The sequence below is a fragment of the Misgurnus anguillicaudatus genome, chromosome 19 (genome assembly GCF_027580225.2).
Source record: "Misgurnus anguillicaudatus chromosome 19, ASM2758022v2, whole genome shotgun sequence".
NCBI lineage: Eukaryota > Metazoa > Chordata > Actinopteri > Cypriniformes > Cobitidae > Misgurnus > Misgurnus anguillicaudatus.
The window spans coordinates 43,156,282-43,176,860 of NC_073355.2; the positions used below are offsets into that span (position 1 = coordinate 43,156,282).

A 20,579-nucleotide genomic window follows, 5' to 3' on the forward strand; every position below is an offset into this window, starting at 1 on the left:
AAAACTACTTAAAGGAAAACACCACCCTTTTTCAATATTTTACTATGTTCTTACCTCAACACGAGTAAGTATGGTGGCACAAAATGCAGACAAGACTTTTCTGATCTAATGTCGCAGGACCGTGGTGCAGGCGCGGAGCTATGGGCGGGCCTGGACGGGCCTGGACCCGCCCATATTGACAGCTGGCCCGCCCAATCAGAAATTTAAAAAATACTACTCCGTATAGTTAAACATGGATATTACTTTATGTGGTGTATTTTACCAACATGATCTCACAAAGTTCCGTGGGATAGTCAAAGAATTTCGTGCTCATTTTTCCGTGGCATTCTCACGGATCTCCGCATTTTTCCATGGCCCTGCTACGGACTGTCTTTTTTCGTGGCATTCTCATGGATTGGTTACTCAACTGCTTTTTCCTATTTTCAAACCATTTTCGCTTCGGTTTAGGGTTAGATTTGGTGTTTGCGTTAGTATGTCACTTAAACTATTGGTTTATACTATTTTTTCTGATTTATTATTTTATATTTTCTAAACTTTAAACAATTGTCGCCTGGCGTTGGGGTTAGAGTTGGGTTTGGGTAGGGATGTCATTTCATGTAAATCTAACCCTAAACCGAAGCGAAAATGGCAAGAAAATAGGACAAAACAGTTGAGCAACCAATCCGCGAGAACGCCACGGAAAAAGACAGTCCGCAGCAGGGCCAAGGAAAAACGCGGAGATCCGTGAGAACGCCACGGAAAAACGAGCACAAAACTCCGTGACCATGCCACAGAAATTCGTGAGATCAGGTTGATTTTATCAATAGCATGTAATATTAAAAACAGTAAAACTAAAAGTAAGCCTGATAACTATTTAAAAACTATTATAAAGCAGTTTGAATGTTGCGTTACATTATGGTTCTAATGAGAAAAATATTCCCGAGCAGCTTTCAGCCATGATCACTTTGAGAACTTGGAAAGTGGAAAACGTATTTTGAATAACACCACGTTATAAATATGTGCTGCGCGCTTTCCTCTGAATAACATAAACACACAACAAATATTACAGCGGGGTAAAAAATTGAAAGAAAGCATCTGATCACAGTGATGTTGTTAGTGATGTTGATATAGCCTACCAGCTCTGTAAACCAGTACTATAAGTCACGCCACGTTTACACTTTATACAATATAGCCTGTTGCTTTTAAGTAACAAATAGCCTATCATAACTTTCTATAAGCCTACTGTGTAATTGAGACATTAATTTAAGAAATGCATTAAAAGCAGAAAGACGTAGGCTGCTGAAATATATAGTGGGTTTACTTCAATCCACAACACACCCGACGTTCTTGGTTTGCTTCTTATTTATTAAATCGAGGCAATTGTTTGATTAAACATTGATTAATATTAAGATACAATTTATACAAAACGAAATGCACTTTAAAGAAAGTCTTTCTACAAAACAAACCTATGCAGGGCTCGCAAAATCGCTAGTCCGACGTCCCGTTGTCATTTCGTTTAACCTCAGAGTCTAACATTATTCTAGCAATTCCATTTGTCTTTATTTAGTAAGTTAACTTAAATATGTGAGAACGAAAATATATTTTTATTGATTTGCATGAAGAGAATATGATGTTAGAAGCTTAATTTTAAGCATTTGGTAGCCTAATTTATTTGTAATAAACACTTTAATAGGCTATTTAAAAAAGTATTATGTTTTTTGTGTTAATTTATATTTCTTGTCACTGTGTGCATGTTCTTTTTTTGTAGGCTATGACAGCCCAATAACTTTTTTTTAACCAAAAAGGCTTAATTAATGTCACGTTGCATTACGATTTAAAGTATCAATAATGTCAAAAATGTGACGTGCAGTTTGGGTGTGTGTCTATGCTGTTTAAATGAGTGTTCTCACCAATACGCTTGTGATTCGTGAAGTTTGACGAATTTTATAGACTTGTTATAGTTTCTTATTCAAAAGTGACACCCATAGATCAAGGCCCACCCCGACTTAATCCATGCCCACCCATGTCACGTTCTGCATCCGCTACTGCCGTGGTGGGCAGCACAATGAATAATAACACAGAAGGTGTGTTAGTATAGGGACAACACATTAACCTTCTGTGTTGATATTCATTGTGCCGTCCACCACGGTCCTGTGACATAAGATCAGAAATGTCTTGTCTGCAAGTGTTCATTTTTCACAAAATAGAGTAACGCGAGTAACCAACTCATTTAAATTTCACTAATTGTAACTGCGTTACTTGATTTAAAAAATAATTTGTTACATGCTCGTTACCGCTGAAAGTAGTGGAATTACAGTAATGGAATTACTGTGTAATGTGTCACTCCCATCACACAACTTGTGTTGTCCCTTTCATTTATTTTAACATGAAATAATGCCTTGGATGGCATGACACACACAATGTGTAGAAAATTAACACATAGTTTTTTGCAGTGTAGTTACATTAACTAAGTGGTTCAACCCGGCGCTCAGGTAGAATATATAGTTTGTGATAGATGCTCTAGGGGTAGGGAAAAGTCCAAGTACAAAAAAGCAAGGCCCAGGCACTCAGTCAAATATAAAAAGAGGAGAAGGAATGAATAAAAAGCCTTTATTAAGTATGGCTTACATCATATTAAAATCGGAATGCTTTCCGATAATAAAGGCTTTTTATTCGTTCCTTCTCCTCTTTTTTTTGTAATACATTAACTAAAGTTAACTAATTAACCTTATTGTAAAGTGTTACTGTCACAAGGTGATGATCTTTAGGGGCAGAACCAAAAGTTGGGAATTTTGGTTCCGCCCGGAAGTGTTCCACCCGGACCGGAAAGAGAGAACACCGGAACTTCCGGTAGTGCCGCGAGGAGGAAAATCGGCAAATTGAGTACAGCTGTCACTAGTTAAGAACAGCGGTCGGCGATTGGAGGATACGCCGAACCAAACGGTTCACTCGACGCGCTATTGGTGGCGGTCGGACTCTCTCTCTCAAATTGAAACAGACTTTAGAAGTAAGTACTAACCTTAAAGGTTGAAAGACGAATGTAAACAACGAAGTTGAAGACACATTAAGAGGAGAAGTAACCGAGTTGTGTGAGTAATAACTGTGGAGAAGCTGTAGAAGTGTTTTGAAGAGACGTACTGTTGCAGTATTGAGGTTGCTGGTCGAAGGGAATGGAGAAAAAGGAGAGAGAAAAACCCTTTAATCGATGAGTGAGTAATCCGTATTGCTGTACAGTCACTGTGTATTTACTAACCTGTCTTCTAGTAAAACCCCTCCGGGAAAAGGAGAGCGGCCCTACCCCTAGGGAAGCGTGGTGGGTGAGCCGAGGAGGTTCTTTGGTCGAAGCCAGCCACAGTGACGAGACCACCACTAAGGCCGCGAGATTCATCGCCAATCGGACTCGGGCAAAGTGGGCGAAGACGGGCGTCCTTTGTGTGTACACGATTGTGGTGGGTGAGTCTTTATGCTGTGGAAACTTTCACTATAGCGTGGTGCTGTGTATTCTGCTGTGTATTGCTGTGTGTCTTGTCAGACAAACCCCCGCCTTCATACACTTTGTCTGGGAGAACGAAGAGGCTGTCGGCCCTGGTGGAACCCTATTATACTGTACGTGTGAGTGTGCTTCGAGCTATGAGCGACAGAGTGGTGCCCTGAAACGAGTCCTGTCGAGACATTTGGGGGTTGCGAAGAGCGTCGGCGAAGAGCTGGGAAACTAGTGGATACGTGAGTACAACTAGGGAATGCTATTGTGGATATTGGGATTCTACGAAATACTTACTGTTGCAGAGAACGTGGTGTGGGAAATCTTGCCCGTCCTGAGGTCCCTACAAAAGGGCGCCCCTGCCCGGTGGAAAATCGCCTAACGGTGACGTGAGAGGGCAGCGCTCGGCCTTGGTGTGACGGTGCGACGAGTACACCCCTTTGTGACCAACACGCTCGTCGAGAGGGTCCGCCCCCGACCTTATATGGAAAACTGCATGTCCCACCTGATCCAATTACAAGTATCGTAAGTCCGCCGTGCTTACTTTATGCAACTAAATAACCCCCCAGGACTGTGGTTTAAATTCGAACAGGAGGGCACCGCATCCAGCTGTTGTCTGTGGAGAGAGAAGGAGAGAAAGTGAACGCCAGAGAAAACGAACCGAACAAACCTCATACTTGCCGTAGGCTGTGTGCAGCGAAGAGGTGAGAGAGTCAAGTTGAATTAACTGTGTCTTGTGCCCCAGCTGCTGTCTGTGGAGAGAGAGAAAGAGAGCAAGTGAACGCCAGAGGAAACGAACCGAACAAACCTCATACTTACCGTAGGCGGTATGCAGCGAAGAGGTGAGAGAGTCAAGTTGAATTAACTGTGTCTTGTGCCCCAGCTGCTGTCTGTGGAGAGAGAAAAAGAGAGCAAGTGAACGCCAGAGGAAACGAACCGAACAAACCTCATACTTACCGTAGGCTGTATGCAGCGAAGAGGTGAGAGAGTCAAGTTGAATTAACTGTGTCTTGTGCCCCAGCTGCTGTCTGTGGAGAGAGAGAAAGAGAGCAAGTGAACGCCAGAGAAAACGAGCCGAACAAACCTCATACTTACCGTAGGCTGTATGCAGCGAAGAGGTGAGAGAGTTAAGTTGAATTAACTGTGTCTTGTGCCCCAGCTGCTGTCTGTGGAGAGAGAAAGAGAGAAAGTGAACGCCAGGAAAACGAACCGAATAAACCTCATACTTACCGTAGGCTGTATGCAGCGAAGAGGTGAGAGAGCCAAGTTGAATTAACTGTGTCTTGTGTCCCAGCTGCTGTCTGTGGAGAGAGAAAGAGAGAAAGTGAACGCCAGAAAAACGAACCGAACAGACCTCATACTTACCGTAGGCTGTATGCAGCGAAGAGGTGAGAGAGCCAAGTTGAATTAACTGTGTCTTGTGTCCCAGCTGCTGTCTGTGGAGAGAGAAAGAGAGGAAGTGAACATCAGAGGAAACGAACGGAGAAAGGTACGCAAGCAGTGAAGAGTCCATTCACCAGTCTAACAAATATTTATTCTGCCTCCAGGAAGAAGAAGGAGGGCGCCACGGCTAGCAGGTGACCAGGTTGGAGCCTGACGTTCCCTTCCCCCGACTTACGGGGGCTTACATCCCCGCTGCCCCTTTCCCCTGCCTGTCCAAGCACTACAGACCCCCTGGAGGGAGAGTCCGAAGAACATTTAGTTTTAAATTGCCCTTTCCCCAATTCCCCATTCTTTTTAAATATTTAATAAATAAAGATTGTTTTAAATTTTACCTGCTCTCGTTGTTGTCTGGTCATTGGGGTGGCTTTGGGGACCTCCTCGAGGTGGAAGTTGAGAAGGGGCGTGGCTTTTAGTCAAAGCACAGCCAGCCCCTGGGCGTGGCATTACCATGAATTTCTAGCTCAAAATACCCCACAGATAATTTATTATAACATGTTAAAATTGCCCCTTTGTAGGTGTGAGCAAAAATGTGCTGTTTTGTGTCCTTCAAATGCAAATGAGCTGATGAAATGTAAACACTAATTGCCATAATTCTGGTTTGTTGAAATTGGGTGGTATTATCATAATAAGATCCCCTTCTGACATCCCAAGCAGACCCAGATTTTAATGACCTATTTTTTCACATGCTTGCAGAGAATGGTTTACCAAAACTGTTCTAAGTTGTTCGTTTTCATATTTTCTAGTTTGAAAGAAGCACTGGGGACCCAATTCTAGCACTTAAACATAGAAAAAGTCTGATTTTCCTGATATGTCCCCTTTAAATAAAAGCACAGTAAACAAAATTAAACAGAATAACTGCATATGTTTTTATATTCATTAACAATATACAGAAAATACATATTCAGCTAAATTATTCACGCATGCACAACTTCTAAAGTAAATTGTTGATGTAGCGCTCCCCTCAGTATTTATATTAACTAGGGCAGGGCTTTTGGGTTCTGTTAATGTATTAATGAAATGTGTTAACCCTTATTAACTCAATTTAGATATTATCTTGGATTTCTCTTTTAAAATACACACATGAAATGTTTTCTATACCTGACTATGAATTTACCTTTCTTAAGTTAAAAGTATTAATAAAGATTTTAACCGTGTTTCTAGGTATGTCTTTTCCCAAAAAAAACAATAACCTCTTTCCAAGTAAATAATAAAATAACACAACACAGAGTTTAAGAAAATATCTCTTAGTTATTTACTCAAAAAATAAGTTATTATCTCAAAAGAAATAAACAAATTAAATAAAAAATATAATTGTTCTTTTTAAACCTTCAACATAAAATGTTCCTCTTTTTTCAAATGGAAATACTGTAATTGAATAGTCTCTCTTAATTACACAACAATGTAAACAATGTCAATACTGTACCATACAAAAGCACAGAATTCAATGTAAACTATGAACCCTCTTTTTAAAACAACAAATGTAAACACAGTCAATACTGTATCATGTATAAATGCACATAAAACAATTTAAACTCTATTAACCCTCAAATGGATTAATTCAGAAAACCTTTTGTGGGCCCACAAAACACCTTAATGCAATCTAAAGCCGGCAACCAAAGTTATTATCAAACTAAAATACCGTAGCAGGCCTGATGCGTTGCTCGTGTTCGTAGTGGCCCAAAAACGTAATGGCCGCTTCACTCGTCACCGAGCAAACAAAATGAAAGGTACCTTGAGATAATGTTTCTGTCCCAGCCTTTCACCAACAGTCACGGGTGCAGTCTCATCATCCGATCAGCATTACAACACGAACTCGATCTCCTTTTTAACACCACGTTTAGTAAAACTCACGAGTGAAGTCCTGGTTGCTTTAAACTCTGTATGAGTCCTCTTCTCTGTCTTCAGATCGAAAACAGCAGATAAACTCTTCAAACTGTTCAACTGAGAGTCAAACTTTAACTAGAAAATATTGTTCACTTGTGATGAACTGACTTCAGCATATGTTTCTCAACTAACGCAGCGTTAGCATTAGCAATAGCACAAAAGTAAACAGTCTTTGAACTTCGTGTAGAAATTCCTCCCGTTTCTCAATATGCACCTTGTCACTCTTTTCATATGATTGTCGTGCAAACAATCATCAGAAACAAGTTACATCTTGATTTGTGCACTAATAGTTTTACATTTTAAACTCAGAAAATCTCTGTGTCACGCTCACTCTGCTGCTCCACACTCTCTCACTCTCGTCTCTCCCGCTGCAAAACCACACCCCTCACTCTACTGCCGATCGTCATTAACTCCATAAATGCTGGTTTAGACAGTTTTCAGAAATACTTTAACTTGCCCTTAAAAAATAAACATACAATCATTTTTAAACTGCTTTTAACATTTTTAAACATAACTTATTAAATTAACTTAAACCTTTTTAAATCACACTATTTATATACTCTTATTAAATGATACTACAAGCATCACTTATTACTTCATGTTTTTAACTGGGTTACACCCTCCCCCTTCTAAATGTTTTTGATGTCCTCATCAAACATAATGAACTCTATTTTTTAAGTGTATTAGAGGAAAAGGTGCATGACTACTTTAAATTAACTCTTGCCAATCTTAATGATAACACCTCTATGCACAATAGTTAGAGGCTGATCTTTTGCCTTACCAGGCTCATCATAAGTTAACCTGATAACTGGTTTCACTACCCTTTTTGGACGACTTTCAGATTTGCTAAGCACATCTGTCTTAGTGATTATCTCTGGATGCTCATCGTGGCAAGGGTTATCAGACTCTGGATCACTTTCTTCCTCAGGAACGGAATCTTGATCTCCATCCTCTTCTCTCATACTGTGGTGTTCCTCCTCCGAACTGTTGTCCTCTGACAAGCTATCCTCAGCAGGATTTCCATCTGACCTTTGAGAGGAATCACTATCATCTTGGATGAGATTTGACTGTCCAGCAGTAACACTTTCTTTTGTCTGTTCCTTTGTCAGGATCTCTTTCAGGTAAGTACTGTAGGGTTTTCCATGTCCATAACTCCACTCCACATCTGAAGAGGAATCTGTAAACTGTGACTCTTGAAAAGCTTCCTGTACTTCAGGTAAGACTTCCTTTGACCTCTTTTGTGTTTCAGCTCTTGTTCTTGGTCTTGTCTTGACACGCGAGTTGTCCTCAGTTTCCACTGTTGGCATTCTCACTAAATGACCAATCGGCAGAAGATGATCACGATGGAGAGTTTTAACTCCTCCTCTTCCATCCTCTGGTTTCACTTTATACACTGGAAGGTTGGGCATCTTACCCATGACCAAGTAGGGTATAGGACTCCAACGACTCTCCAACTTATGCTTCCCTTTCAATCCTAAGTTCCTAAACAACACTCGGTCGCCGATATCCAGTGTCTGGAACCCCACTCTTTTATCATATGACCTCTTGTTCCTCTGATGTGTCTTATAGGCCGTTTCAGAGGCAAGCTTGTAAGCTCTTTGCAAGTCTTCTTTTAGCTTGGCTACATAGCGTGAATGGCCACCATCAGCTTGGTCATCAGTAGAAATTCCAAAGCACAAGTCTATTGGGAGCCTTGCTTCTCGGCCAAACATTAAGAAATACGGTGAGTACCCCGTAGCATCACATTTGGTACTGTTGTAAGCGTGAACCAGGTAGCCAATATGTTTGCTCCACTGCTGTTTCCTTTCACTGCCCAGGGTGCCCAGCATTGAAAGTAGAGTTCTGTTGAATCTCTCAGGCTGCGGGTCTCCCTGCGGGTGGTAGGGAGTGGTCCGTGATTTCCGTATTCCCATCATCTTCAAGAGCTCTTTTATTAACTGACTTTCAAAGTCTCTGCCCTGGTCTGAATGGATTCTGGCTGGCAAACCATAATGGAGGAAATACTTGTCCACAAGGATCTTTGCCACCGTCTGCGCTTTCTGATTTCGGGATGGAAAAGCCTGCGCATAACGGGTAAAATGATCCGTGACCACTAACACATTGCTGATACCTGCAGAATCTGGCTCCATGGACAGAAAATCGATGCATACCAGATCCATCGGTCCATTGCTTGAAATGTGATGTAAAGGCGCTGCCCTATGACAGGGGGTTTTCCGTGTGACACACTCTCCACAGTTCTTTATGTACTGCTCAACATCACCTGCTAGTTTCGGCCAAAAGAACCTACTCCGCAACAAGTCTGTAGTTCTTTCAATACCAAGGTGTCCAAGCTCATCATGGGTGGCCTTCAACACCATTTCTTTGAACACACTGGGCAAGACAAGTTGACAGATTTCTTCACCGGAGGGCCGCTGGCTTAAGCGATGGAGTAGCCCATCTTTCATCATCAGCTTCCCTAGCTCTTTCTTTAGACGAGAGTGCTCTGAACAGGATCCATTTTCTTCCGGCCATTTGCCATGTTTAACAGCTTGTATGGCAGATTTGATGGCTACATCATCCTCCTGAGCTGCAATTAGTTCCTGTTTTGACATCTGCCCCAAGGATTTCAACTCCAGGCGAGTAGGGAAAGCATAAATATCAGGCACACAATCAGACGAAGCTCCCAACTGATCTATATACCTCTGTGGACCGCCCGCCAAACTCGGAATGCAGATTCGTTTGCAGATGGATCTCACACCAGGCTGTGGTATGGTCTCCCATTCCTCCGAATTCTCTTCAGGCATATTCCTAGAGAGCAGGTCGGCATCTATATTGTGTCTGCCTGGTCGGTATTGGACATCAAAATCATAGGTGGATAAGGCAGAGAGCCATCTGTGCCCCACAGCACTGAGCTTGGCGGTCGACAACACGTAGGTAAGCGGGTTGTTGTCCGTCCTTACCGTAAATCTGACCCCATACAGATAATCGTGGAATTTATCCACAACTGCCCACTTAAGGGCCAGAAACTCCAACTGGTGAATGGGGTAGTTCCTCTCAGATGTCTTTAGTTTCCTGCTAGCAAAGGCGACTGGTCTCAGGCCCTCCCTATATTCTTGATATAGAACAGCACCCAGCCCTCTCAAGCTGGCGTCTACATGCAGAACATATGGCTTGTTGGGATCCGCAAAGGCCAACACAGGTGCATGTGTAAGGCAGTGGATAATCTTGTGGAAGGCCTCTGTGCAGGACTGGTCCCATCTCTCACCGAAGGGCTCGGACTCTTTGAGGTAAGTTTTTGTGTTGTCTTTTTCAGTCTTCTTGCCCCGCTGTGTCGGAGCATAGCCTTTTGTGAGCTCAGACAATGGCCTTACTATGGCTGCATAATTGGCGATGAAACGGCGGTAGTAGCCACAAAATCCCAAAAAGGATTGAAGAGCCTTCAGGTGCGTAGGCTGTGGCCAACTTGTAACTGCCTCGATCTTGTCTGGGTCAGGCGATACTCCATCGGCTGACACAATATGTCCAAGGTATTTTACTTTTGGGAGACAGAATTGACATTTGTCGAATGAGATCTTCAATCCAACCTCTGCCAGACGATCAAGGACTTTAAGAAGTCTCTCTTCGTGTTCTTCTAAAGTTCGGCCGAATACAATCAAATCATCGAGGTAGACAAGGACTTCGAGCAGATTCATGTCACCCACAGCCTTCTCCATTAATCTTTGGAATGTGGCTGGGGCTCCAGTTATTCCCTGTGGCATCCGCTCAAACTGAAAGAAACCCAAGGGGCAGATGAATGCAGTCTTTTCCTTGTCTTCCTCGGCCATGGCGATTTGATAGTAACCGCTTCGCAGATCAAGAACGGTGAACCACTTGCTTCCAGTCATTGAATCCAACACATCATCAATACAAGGTGTTGTGTACTGATCTGGGATTGTACGGCTGTTTAACAATCGGTAGTCTATGCACATTCTCACAGCTCCATTCTTCTTGCGAACAATCACAATGGGAGATGCGTACGGACTACGAGACTCCTTTATGATCCCTGCCTTTAACAGTTCTTGGAGGTGTTTTCTCACATCTTCCAGGTCAGCTGGAGCCAGGCGACGAGAGCGCTCCCTGAACGGCCGTGGATCTGACATCCGAATTGTGTGTTCTACTCCCTTGGCCAATCCAACATCCCATTCATGTAATGAGAACACCTGGGACCTTGTGGATAGCTTTTTACGGAGTCTTTCTTTCCACTCCTCTGAGACAGGCGAGTCTCCGAAGTTGATCAGGTTCACATCAAATTCTGTGTCAGCTGCCTTGGAAGGTGAAAGAGGAGTGACTGCATCTATCAGGTACATATGTCCGATAACTGTTCCAACTGGTATGGCTGTCTCTGTTAAGGACTCATTTTGCACCAAGATTCTGAAATGATTGACGTTCACCTCTTCGCTGGGCACCACCATGGGCTGAAATAGCACACCTGCTGGGAGTGGAGCTACTGGAGACGAATCAACCATCAAGATTTCTTTGTCTACTGGAAGCTTGTACTCAACTCTACAGACGGCAGTACAGTCGCCACCAGGGGGCAGAGTCAGTGGGCCAGGGCCTTGCCATAACACACAGCCAATATCACCCTCCTCTTCCAGGACTGTGGTCGTGCTAGGTGCTGTTAGATTGTGGTCTTTGTAACTTGCTTGTATCCCCAGTGTCTGCGTGATGTCAATGCCATTGTTCTTACACTGCTGTACGAGACGTCGGATGTGGCTGGCATTTGTCCCCACAATGATAGGAGTCTGGTCTGCAGTTCGGGGCTGGGGGCAGATAAGAGCAAGAACTGTCACCGTCTGGTCGGCACCTGCAACCTTTGCTGGATATTCAATGTCGACTACTACATACCCACGGTAAGGATAACTGATCTCAGATTCACTTAATCCCCACAGGGCTAAACCAGACACTGGGCGTATTGGGACATCAGACAGGTAAGTTTGATACCAAGACTCAAAGATAATGGTGACCTGTGAGCCACTATCCAGCAAGGCATCACAGCTATATCCATTTACTTTCACAGGCACTATGCTGGGTGGACCAATCAAGCCTTCGGGGAGACCAGCCGCCTCAGAGGAGGTAACAACACTTTTCTTGACCTCACAGTTAGTCACATTGGTGGTGGTGGTATCCCCAGACTGCTGTCTGTCTTTTGTCACCTTCAGAGCATGAATTAGCTTTCTGATAACTTTGGCTTAATTCTCAGGGTTTCGGCATTTTGTGGCAAAATGTCCGTTCTCACCACACCTATAGCAGAAATTATCTTCTGACCTTCTAGGGGCTCCCTTGGGCGAGTTTGGAACCTGTTTAGAAGCCTCCATGGTTGAAATAGTGACTGCAGCATCAGGCTCAGGCATCTTGTTGCTAGTTTTCTGTTTTAGTCGTTTCACTTGTTTTTTCAAGGCAGCCAGCTCGGCATCTTGCTGGTTCTCAGAGCCAGTTGGTGCACTAATGGTTTTAACCTCCCTGTAATCATCTTTGACTGCAGTGGATTTGGTCACTACTGATGCAACCATTGACTTTAGCTCTTTTAATTCAGCCTTTAAGTTCTGGATCTCAGTTTGCCGTGTATCCACTTCTGTATTAGCATGAACTTGATGTACAGAGGCACTGAGCTTCTTTCTAGCGGTTTCGTACTCTTCCTCAGCACGGATCTCAGTCAACAGCTGTAGAAAATTTGGGGGTGCAGCCTTCCTTTCTCTCAAGCGCAGCTGGATTAGCATCAGGTCTGAGGCGATAGCACCCCTCAGCAGTTGCTCCAGTCTGGCTAGATCTTTACAGCCAGCAGGTAGACCCCCTCTTTGAATTACCTTAGCTAGAGACCTCTCTAGACGTCGAAGGAAATCTGATAGTTTCTCCCCTTTTTGTTGTTGCATCAATCGGAAAGCAAAGTAGAGATCATCACCTGACTCAGCACTTCCAAAAGCACTTTCAAGCGCTTCCAAACACTCTTTCGGGCTGGCATCAGGATTAATGTGGCGTGCTGCTTTCACAATTTCAAGTGCGGGCCCCTTTAAACTTCCAATAAGTCTGCGTCTTTTTTCTCTATCAGAGCCTTCAGTCTCCTCCACTAAAAGCCATGCTTGCTCCAGCCAATGATCGAATGGTTCCTCACCGGGTGGCGTTGGTAGAGCTCCTGAGAACATGCGTAGTCGACCATAACTTCCTCCATCAGCTGGTTTACTTGTCTTTTCCAACAGATCTCCGACAGCGCGAAGGATGGACTCAGTGGAGCTAGTGGGTGGGGGTGTACTGGGGAATAATGATTTGAGGTCCTCCATAGTTTTCCCTTCAGCTTGCAGCAACCCTTTTAGTTTACTATTAAACTCTTCAGCAGCCGTCTGAGCCTCTCCAATAATGATAACAGGCCACATCTCGCCACCCTTAATAGGCATAACTTCCGAAGGAACCCTCTCCTCTTGCACAGTCTCTTTACTCTCACACAAAACCATCCGTTGGTTTAGTTCTGCACTGAAGTTTCTTCCTCGGGCACGCACCCGTCCTAGCGACTTAATAGTTCCCAGTGTTTCTTCCACCTCACTGATCTCTACATCTTCTGGGACGATGGTCATAAGTGCATGAGTCTCTTCCAAACCCTCACCACGGCACCAGCGTTTTAACTCTGACACTAGTTCAGTTTTTTCCATGTTGATACTGGTTGTAAATTAGCTTAGTAACTTAAGTCGGTCTCTTTACCTTTTAACTTTTTTTTTTTTTACAGAAAAATCCAAGACTATCCCAGCAGTGCCTCCATTTTATGTAGCGCTCCCCTCAGTATTTATATTAACTAGGGCAGGGCTTTTGGGTTCTGTTAATGTATTAATGAAATGTGTTAACCCTTATTAACTCAATTTAGATATTATCTTGGATTTCTCTTTTAAAATACACACATGAAATGTTTTCTATACCTGACTATGAATTTACCTTTCTTAAGTTAAAGTATTAATAAAGATTTTAACCGTGTTTCTAGGTATGTCTTTTCCCAAAAAAAAACAATAACCTCTTTCCAAGTAAATAATAAAATAACACAACACAAAGTTTAAGAATATATCTCTTAGTTATTTACTCAAAAAATAAGTTATTATCTCAAAAGAAATAAACAAATTAAATAAAAAATATAATTGTTCTTTTTAAACCTTCAACATAAAATGTTCCTCTTTTTTCAAATGGAAATACTGTAATTGAATAGTCTCTCTTAATTACACAACAATGTAAACAATGTCAATACTGTACCATACAAAAGCACAGAATTCAATGTAAACTATGAACCCTCTTTTTAAAACAACAAATGTAAACACAGTCAATACTGTATCATGTATAAATGCACATAAAACAATTTAAACTCTATTAACCCTCAAATGGATTAATTCAGAAAACCTTTTGTGGGCCCACAAAACACCTTAATGCAATCTAAAGCCGGCAACCAAAGTTATTATCAAACTAAAATACCGTAGCAGGCCTGATGCGTTGCTCGTGTTCGTAGTGGCCCAAAAACGTAATGGCCGCTTCACTCGTCACCGAGCAAACAAAATGAAAGGTACCTTGAGATAATGTTTCTGTCCCAGCCTTTCACCAACAGTCACGAGTGCAGTCTCATCATCCGATCAGCATTACAACACGAACTCGATCTCCTTTTTAACACCACGTTTAGTAAAACTCACAAGTGAAGTCCTGGTTGCTTTAAACTCTGTATGAGTCCTCTTCTCTGTCTTCAGATCGAAAACAGCAGATAAACTCTTCAAACTGTTCAACTGAGAGTCAAACTTTAACTAGAAAATATTGTTCACTTGTGATGAACTGACTTCAGCATATGTTTCTCAACTAACGCAGCGTTAGCATTAGCAATAGCACAAAAGTAAACAGTCTTTGAACTTCGTGTAGAAATTCCTCCCGTTTCTCAATATGCACCTTGTCACTCTTTTCATATGGTTGTCGTGCAAACAATCATCAGAAACAAGTTACATCTTGATTTGTGCACTAATAGTTTTACATTTTAAACTCAGAAAATCTCTGTGTCACGCTCACTCTGCTGCTCCACACTCTCTCACTTTCGTCTCTCCCGCTGCAAAACCGCACCCCTCACTCTACTGCCGATCGTCATTAACTCCATAAATGCTGGTTTAGACAGTTTTCAGAAATACTTTAACTTTTACTTAAAAAAATAAACATACAATCATTTTTAAACTGCTTTTAACATTTTTAAACATAACTTATTAAATTAACTTAAACCTTTTTAAATCACACTATTTATATACTCTTATTAAATGATACTACAAGCATCACTTATTACTTCATGTTTTTAACTGGGTTACACCGACAAAAATTGATGTTTTGGTATTTTGGCCTAGGTCAAAAAATGCATCCTGAACTTAATTATACAAGTTATTTTAACCCTCCGTTTTAAAGTTTAACTTAAGTTGAAATAACTTATAAAAAAACAAGATAAAAACATAATATAAGGAGAAAAACAAGTTGAGTTAATTTGTTAAAGTAACATTAAAATATAGTTGATATGATATAATTTATGTATTTTTATTTTGAATAGAGTCAGTGGCTACCTAGACATAAGACATAATTCCTTCATTTGTCATGATTTCTCTTGATCTTCTTAAAGCCTTTGAAAAAGACAGAAACTTTTAAATTTCATTATAAACTAGAATATCAGTATTCAGTATACCTGCAATCATTGTACATTTAATCATTTTGTTAAAAAACAATGCAAATTCACACAGAGTATGAAAGCATTACTTCATGATCATAACATATAGCATCAATCTATAATCTTTGATACTCACTCTGCTCTCTAATAGCACACAAAGTTAAGTTTCTCCATACAGTTTCTGTTCTCCCAGTTCCGATTTTTTAGGTTTAGAGATCCACAGTAAGTGTAATTGGCAGGACAGGCTTGTTGTTGGGCACTAAGGTTTCCAGGATCCTCACCACTCAACCAGATCCATGAGCCTGCCAGGAACCGTAGACCTGTCCACACACTTGATGTATTAGCAGTGGTTTGGTTGGCTTGGATGAGATGTAAATCTGTTGGCAGACTGGCCAGATCAGTGTGATGAGTCCTGCAGTATTGTAACGCGTCCTCCCAGCTCTTATTCTCTTTAACCACAATCAGTTCAGTGTCCCACTTGTAGCAGAAGTAAGGGTATACATTAATACAGGGGTTGTCATTCAATTGGCCATTTCTTAAATAAACGCAGATGTTATTGCCTTGATCATTTGGTTGGTTTGTTCCCCAGATGATAAAACTGCTATTGCCTCCATCACTCCACTGCCAGTTGTTTGTAGAGATCAATCGCAGACCAACCCAGCTGTCTGGGTATGCACCATTAACCCCACTTGCGATGTTTATCGCTGTCATTTCCTCCCAGCTGTCAAGACTGGACAGGTCTACATAGTAGCTTCTGCAGTGACTTTGAGCTTGTGTCCATGTCGAGGCATTAATAATATAAAAGTGTTGTCTTTTCAGAGCTGTTGTGAGCTCACAATGAGCTGAGAGGAGAAGAGCAAACATGACAATCTTCATCTCTTCTGTGAAGGGTGAGTCAGGCAACACTCTCCTAAAACACACTTTATATGTTAACACCAACTTTACATTTGTTAGTCAGTAATGTATGCAAATGTATGCTCACTTAAAAAATCAATGGAAAAAGAAAATAAGGTCAGTAATAAAGTTTCATGACTAAATGAAGCCAGAACTCATTATCATCCATTTCAGATGCTTTTTCTCAGCAACTTTTAAATGGACAATTAAATGGTTTGTGTTGCAAAGTATAGATATGTTCCTTTTTACATCTCTTTTCTTCAAGGTAAAATTTTGTCAGGTGTCCATCCCCATAAATTGCATTTCTGAGCTAACTTTACTTTCCTTTATTTCCATTCAACATCATGTTAGAACTCAAATTATAAAAAACCTTTAAATAATAAGCTGCTGATATTAGAGCAGATATGTTAAAAATGATTAATAATAAAGTATTAGAAAATAATGCACATCCAAGGTGGAAATGCAGCACCTGCGCAAAGTGAAGTGCTGTTAAACCACAGGTGTTCATTATTTTCAAATGATTAATTTCTCAATAAATTAGACTAAAGCATTTGATGGCCCCATGGTATAAGAAACAATAATGTGTTAATATACAGCTAGAGATGTGAATTGGGTTCACCCTTATACTGTAAAAAGTGATATTTATGAAATGGTGTAAATACCACTAAAATAAAAGATTAAAGTAACTTAATAAAGTCTCTTAATGTTAGTTAAGTGATTTTCTGAGTTGGATTAACCAAAATAAATTATTATTGAACAGATATATTTTTACAGATATCATTTAGGTTTATACATCATGAAATAAGTGTTTAACTAACAGATTATATCTAATAGATACCCTTAATATTTCTTGTACATTTAATCAATATATTTGGGAAAGCCACACAAAAATATAAATGCAACGCATTTAGTTTTTGCCCCTATTTTTCATGAGCTGAACTAAAAGATATGACTTTTTATGTGTACACAAAATCCTATTTCTTATCTTCTCACAGTAAGAGACAATGACCAACAGCACAGATTGCTCAGCCACGTGTACTATCACAGTCTCCCCTTTATTAAGACATTATTTTTGAGAATGTAGTATCCCAATGTTTTGGCTTGTTTAAACTAAAAAACTTCCTATCATCTTAAATGGTTTGCATAATCCATGACTTTCCTCTCGAAATTTTTTAAGTTTGCATGTCTACTTTGCAAATGAGTAAGATTTTGTAATGGTTTTGCATAATATGGGTATGAACAACTCATGTAAATGTTGCTGTATTTTGGCAAGACTATATACACGCAATCAGTATTCAGGCCCCACCATAGCACAGAGACAGCACTGCTTAAAGTTACAAATGACCTCCTTTAAACATCTGATCGTGGTGAAATCTCAATCCTTATATTACTAGACCTTAGTGCACCCTTTGACACAATAGATCACACAATCTTACTCAATAGACTAGAAAACTATGTTGGCATCAGTGGTCAGGCGCTAGCATTGTATAGATCGTATCTAACTAATTGCTCTCATTTTGTTTATGTAAGTGAGGAAGAGTCATATCACTCCCCCGTTAAATACGGCGTACCGCAGGGATCAGTTTTAGGTCCTATCCTTTTCTCTTTATATATGTTACCTCTAGGAGACATCATTAGGAAACATAACATAAGTTTTCACTGCTATGCCGATGATACCAAGCTTTACATCTCCTCTCGTCCTAGCGAAACACACCAGCTCTGTAAACTAACAGACTGTATTAGTGATATAAGTGACTGGATGGCACATAACTTCCTTATGCTAAACTCTAATAAGACACAGATACTTATTATTGAACCGAATCGCTCAAAACAAAGTATGTCAGATTACAAGTTGCCCATAGATAGCTGCACTGTGGGACCATCATCTTTCCCTTGAACTTATTTAAGCAAGCCAGTATCAAATGTACACACGCTTCTGTTAGACATGCCATTAGTTCAACCAAGTCCAGTTCCATACCGAGAAAACAGATTCTCTGCACGGGGCAGAGTTTGCTCTTTCCCAGTTGACCTGAAGACCAAAACAAGAAAGATTCCTGAGCGCTAAATCTCTGTGTTGCGAACATCGCTTTCTCTCAGGGGTTTTAAAGCCCCCTCCACCACCTTCGTGAAGACACGGGGAGAGAGAGACAGAATGGTAAGACTTTGTACTGAATCGAAACATGAAAGGTTTATGGCTGCAAATCATGGGGACGCATGGCCGCTATTTTATCAGTTAGAAAGTTCAGGATCCAACCAATACTAAAATCAAAACCAAAGCTCAAATGTTTCTCTACTAAAATGTGAGGTTGTATCATATTCCAAGCACTCTTGGAGTGCACTTTGGGTCCCTTAGCATGCTCGAAAACTCGAAAATTAAGGGCATTTGTATTTATGTAGAAATCAGAGAAACAAGAAGCGTCTTATAAACAAGGCAAAAAAAAAAATTTTGATGACACGCAGGGTGTATGTTTGGCTTTCGATCGCATCAATGTGCCTATTGTGAGTCTCCGGAATAGTGTGTCTCTTTAGTGGGTACTAGTGCCCTCGTTTGTCCAAAATGTTGGGTTACTTTTACCTGCAGTCCCCAAATGGGTCAGTAACGACATAAAATAGTCCACCGATATTTACCCACTTGATGCACTTGCCCACCGTGCATCTTTTTCTCTGAGGCACCGTGTAGCGATAATAAAACGTGCAAGGGCCTGCCATCACTGCTTGCAGCTATATTTTGCACTTGCTTTAGGATTTTCATGCAGTTTGTTTGTTTTGTTTATTATGTGATGACTACAGATGTTTTTGAAAGGTAAAGTGGTCTGTTGTTATCTGTACTGGAGAATTTTCTTGTGTATTTAATTCTATAAGATTTTGTCATCAATTATTTAACCTTTTCCCCATGCTCTTAAAGAAAAACAACACAGTTTTTCAATAATTTACTATGTTCTTACCTCATCTTAGATGAATTAATACATTTTAATCTTTGTACAGCGCCTCGTGAATGTGTTAGCATTTAGCCTAGCCCAATTCATTCCTATGGCTCTAAACAGAAATGAATTTTGAAGCCACCAAACACTTCCATGTTTTCCCTATTTAAAGACTGTTACGTGAGTAGTTACACGTGTAAGTATGGTGGTGGCACAAAATAAAACTTTTGTTTGGAGCCATAGGAATGAATGGGGCTAGGCTAAATGCTAACACATTCAAGTAGCGCTGTACAAAGATTAAAAGTGCACGCATTGACAAAAAGATGTCAAGTGTCTAAAGAAACACTTAAAACTAACAAAAGTCCAACCTTTACTGTCAAATTTCTTGATTTGTCTTGTTGGTGCTTCTGGTCATATTTTTGCATGAATTTGTTTGTTCACTAGGGGAGAGCAAGGAGCAAAACTAATGTTTTCTCTGAGCCCTGACTACATTTGCATTTTAAGCTATGACAGCAGGTTTAACATGCAACTCTTCATGAAGCTGCCAAATACTGTACCTCAGTGTTTCCGCTACATACAGTGTTGCCAGATCTCGCGAGACAAATAAGCAACCAGGCCTGTGAAAACAAGCCCAAAACAAGCGACTTTTCCATGCACCCCCCCCCATGTCCGTAAACCTCCTTGACGAGAACGGTGCTGCATTTTTTATGTTTCTCTTTGGTGGCACGTTGTACGAGGTCTGCATGGTGTGCACGTATTTCACATTTAACTGATACTCTGCACACTGCTTTTGAGTCGTCCCACACAAGACGTTAAATCCATTCTTTTACTTCTTTCTCTTTCTCTCAGTCTATTTCTCCCCATATTTCGCCCACTTTTGTCCCGGGGCATTTGTTCCTCCAAATAACTCTTCTACAGTCCAGTCAGTCATCATCAGTCGCAACTCACGCGCATTAATTTAAAGTTTACGTCACTGACTACGTTTACCTAACCAGAAAAAAATCTGATTGCTCTGCCTCTGATTGGCTAGTACTCGTTTCCATCTGTGTCAGGACCAATTAGAAGCAGGATGTGGGTGGGATGTGGGTCTCCTGTGTGTATGGGGAAAGGGGAGGGACAGAGAGAACAGGCTAGACAAACTCTTAAGTTGGGATCAAGCCCAAATAAGCAACTACCCAAACAAGCCCAAGAAAACACGACTTTACAGAAAAACAAGCCCAAAGTCGCTTATAATAAGCGGACTTGGCAACACTGGCTACATAGTCAAGAAACATTCAACACAGCTGCAGCTTGCAAAATCTGCCTA

The 20,579-nt window shown here is 41.0% G+C and overlaps 2 protein-coding genes across 2 annotated transcripts in view; both read right to left on the reverse strand.

The window, feature by feature from the left end:
• Positions 1–6,770, reverse strand: part of LOC141351161 (uncharacterized) — a 510,144-nt gene extending 503,374 nt beyond the window's left edge. Inside the window, exon 1 of the mRNA XM_073857705.1 lies at positions 6,635–6,770. The gene's annotated coding sequence lies outside the window, so the exon portion shown is untranslated. The remainder of the gene's footprint in view (positions 1–6,634) is intronic.
• Positions 6,771–11,985: 5,215 nt separating this feature from the next.
• On the reverse strand, positions 11,986–14,170 carry LOC141351162 (paraneoplastic antigen Ma2 homolog). The gene has a single exon (XM_073857706.1). It carries the CDS (start codon positions 13,444–13,446, stop codon positions 11,995–11,997), a length of 1,452 nt encoding a protein of 483 aa, XP_073713807.1. The 5' UTR covers positions 13,447–14,170; the 3' UTR covers positions 11,986–11,994.
• Positions 14,171–20,579: the final 6,409 nt, after the last annotated feature.

Bases quoted from the DNA above. Each gene is read 5' to 3' on its own strand.
- LOC141351162 (XM_073857706.1), bottom strand. From the start codon at position 13,446: ATGGAAAAAACTGAACTAGTGTCAGAGTTAAAACGCTGGTGCCGTGGT.